Raw genomic sequence first — 3,352 nt, 5'->3', positions numbered from 1 at the left:
GTGCCTGCAGAGACCCACGGGGCAACCCCCCCTCTGAAAGTGTTGGGAGCAGGGGGATGGCCCCTCTCCGCTGCATCCCATCGGGTGACCCCTTTGGGTCAGGAGCATCGTTTCGGAGGGCGAGTCCCATGGGTTCCCAAAAGGGAGAAGCTGCTAGGACCCCAGCACATTTGCTTTTCTCACCAGCCCCACAAAGAGACCCAGAAGCCAGGCCAGGTCTGACACCTCAGCAGACACCCTACACGCACTTAAAATAGCCTATAAAAGGGAAAAGGACCAGAACCCGGGTGGAAACACAGCCCCACGGTACAGAGGGACGATGCAGGGGGGCAATGAGCACGCAGCAGGCAAGGCACACATTGCTCTTTATTGGGCTGCTTGCGAGGGGCTGAGGGCTGCCAGTCACGGGCAGTCCTCAGCCACCATCTTGCGGGGCGCAGGCGGCACGGGCTCCACGGCATCTGTAAGTGAAGGGACGGGAGGTGAGGACGGGCCGCCGGCGGCCTGCTGCGGCCACACATTCATCCCGCTCGGGTCAAGGACGTGCACGATGCCCCCGTGTTGCAGGGAGTAAACGGGTGCTGACCAGAAGATGCCCATCGCCCTCCGCTTGTTGATGTCCCTTTTGATCTGGCACACGGAGCACACGGGACACCACAAGGTGATGCAGTAGTCGGAACAAATGGAGCCCTGCAGGAAAGGCATGCGTTAGGAGCCAGGGCTTCCCCAAAACCACATTTCAGCAAAGAAGAGGTTGGTTGCACTCCACGCTGCGTGTCTTTTCCATCGGGGTTCAGCTCTGACCCCGGAGCAGAGGACATTTTAAAAGTGCATGGTTCAGCAGCTGCGTTGGCTGCAGGACGGGGCCGGCTTGCCAGGGGGAGATAAGATAGGAAGGGACAAGGAACTGCTGACCCCGGAACTCAGTGACTTATCTGCTGGCTTCCCCGCATGAGGCAGGGGGGGAAATCACACACCAAGTCCTTTCACTGCCAGAGGAAGAGATGCTCTGACACATTTACCATGGGCCACATTTCCCTGCCACCCACGCCAAGCTGTTGTCCCGTGCAGCACCACCCTGATGGTTTCAGGGCTCTCCCTGACAGGGACACAGTGGCCAAGCGGTGGCTCTCTGAGCTTCGCTGTTGCCAGAGGCAGGCTGCGAGCCCGGGTGAAGGGTGCTGAGCCAGGGCCGTGGCTGGCCGTGAGGATTGAGAGAAAATTGGGCAGAAAAGGGAGCCCACCACCCGCGCTCGCACTGACCGGGATGTTGTATCGGGTGCGGTACAGGGTTCTCATGGCCACGCTGGTCCCACAGAGGCAGCACTCGTTCATGTCCCCGGCCACCTGGCAGCCCAGGCAGGGGTAGCAGAACGTCCCACAGCAGCCTGCAAGGGGGAGAACCACCGTGAGCCCCTGCCAGCCCACCAGCAAGCGGCCCCTGGCCCCGCCGGCACTCACAGACGCCGCAGTCGGTGCAGCAGTCCATCAGCCCCGTCTGCCACATGGCCCTGGACACGTTGGGCCCGGCCACCACGTACTGGGGCTGCAGGGTCACCACGGTGGGAGCGGCCATCGCTGGCTGGGCACGGAGTGGTGAGAGCTGGGGAGGGAAAGGAGGGGGAGAGAGCGGTCAGCGGCACGGCCTCAGGGTGTCAGGGCCGCGGGACCCCCGGCTGCATGACAGGGATCCCTTGGCAGGGCAGCTTGGGGGGCACACGGAGCGTGTAGGAAGCAGCTGTGGCCACACGTTTGCTCCCAGCAGAGCCAGAAATGGAGAAATGTGGCACCATGTCCTAGGTCTGAACCCTGCTCCTTGCTCTCCTGCAGCTCCCGGAGGAAATGAGCCTCAGATATGATAGAAACCAGTCTGGGATTGTGCTGCACGGCGCGCGTTTTGCTTGGATAGCCGCAGAAAATAAGCCGTGCTGCTAGGGAAAATTCATCTCAGCATGCACAGGGAGAGCAAGGGGAAGGAACCGTAAAGGCACTGGGCTCACACATCCTGAGGCTGTTTGCTATAAATTCATTTTCCTTTCCTTGGCTACTGGGCATGGAGAGGGGCGCGGCTTCAGTGAGCAGCCCTACTGACCTCAGCATCCAGAACAGAAACCGAAATGCGCGAGGCAGCGCGGCTGGCGGAGCAGCTGTGAGCCCTCGGAAATGAGCCCAGCAACAGGCAGGTGCCCGCGCAGCCTTGCACTTTTACAGCCCCACATCACTCCCCGTAGCAGGGATCCTCGTGCGCCTTCTCCTCCCCGAGCTGGAACGAGCAATGCAGACACGGCCACAGGAAGATGCTCTCGCCACCAAAGCCATGTCCAACCAAAAAGGGCAGGAAGAGCACAACGAGAACGAGCAGAAACACATTTAAAAAAAAATAAAATTAAAAAAAGCAACAAGCAGCAGCAGCCAGCCTTTGGACAGGAGAGCAGCTTCCTCTCACACGCACTGTGGGGTCTGCCCGAAAATACTTGCAGCTACAAAGCTCAGCATCCCCCACAAGAGGGGCTTGCTCCGAAGCATGTGCTAAGGAAAAAGCAGGGAGCCCGGTTTAATCAGAGAGCAAAGAGTCACACAGATTCCCCTGGTACATTTATACGCTCGTAGAAACAGGAGAAAGTGGCAAGCCAGAAGTGACCTGCCCATAAGGCAGATTTAGCACCTAGCTCTTTAAAAGTGTCCCCTTTTCCCCCAGGTAGGATGTAGCAAAGAGTTCCCATTAAGATTAATCCCCCCTGCATTACTGAGCAGGGGAAAAAAAAGAATAAAAATAAAACAAAATAAAAGCGTATATCTGTAATTTTTGCCTTGTTATCCAATCCTTCTAGGGCAGGGAGCCTTTCATATTTCCGTGCCACCAGGGAACCAACCTTCTGCGGAGCAGCCTGAGTTGCAGCGGGCGTCCCCGGTGCGTGCGGAGCAGTTGTGAGAACGGCGAGCGTGTGGCTCTGTCTCCTGCAGGCTCTTATTGGCAGCGGTGCCGAGCATGGAGGTGGGAGGTAACGGTGGCGGGGAGCTGGGGGGGGGCCAAGCCCAGGGTGCTTCTTTCCCCTCCCCGTGTGAAACCATAGCCTGCGGCTCGTTAAATCAGAGGCGGCTGCGCAGACCTCGTCCAAGTCCCTGGGAGAGTTTTTTTCCCTGTCTCTTCCCTCAAAACCCAAGGGCGCGCTTCAGGATGGTGTGAGGAGCACCCCGGGCTGGCTTCCCCCAGCTTCTCCCTGCAAACCACCGTGGCCCACAGGCATCATCGGGGTCGCCACACCATGCCCACGATGTTCAAATGGTTACACCAAGCCCAGGCTCTGCGGTCACGAGGAGTGGCTTCATTTAATGGGGTGCACAGAGGGGG

General features: G+C 58.9%; 1 protein-coding gene across 3 annotated transcripts; it reads right to left on the bottom strand.

Annotated features, from left to right (window-relative positions):
* Positions 1-348: 348 nt before the first annotated feature.
* Positions 349-3,057, bottom strand: PLAC8 (placenta associated 8). 3 transcript variants are annotated; one of them, XM_072037506.1, is made up of 5 exons: positions 2,874-3,032; positions 1,462-1,603; positions 1,264-1,388; positions 587-690; positions 349-461 (listed from the first exon to the last, which is right to left on the bottom strand). In XM_072037506.1, coding segments are annotated over exons 2-5 (345 nt in total). In that variant the 5' UTR covers positions 1,577-1,603; positions 2,874-3,032; the 3' UTR covers positions 349-460. The 3 variants fall into 3 exon arrangements, with proteins under 3 accessions (XP_071893607.1, XP_012949338.1, XP_071893606.1); XM_013093884.5 differs by having other exon boundaries at positions 349-690; positions 2,811-3,057; XM_072037505.1 differs by having other exon boundaries at positions 349-690; positions 2,874-3,046.
* Positions 3,058-3,352: the final 295 nt, after the last annotated feature.

This window comes from Anas platyrhynchos, chromosome 4, assembly GCF_047663525.1.
Source record: "Anas platyrhynchos isolate ZD024472 breed Pekin duck chromosome 4, IASCAAS_PekinDuck_T2T, whole genome shotgun sequence".
Lineage (NCBI taxonomy): Eukaryota > Metazoa > Chordata > Aves > Anseriformes > Anatidae > Anas > Anas platyrhynchos.
Note: the sequence above shows the minus strand (reverse complement) of the source record. Positions and strands in the feature narration are given on the sequence as shown.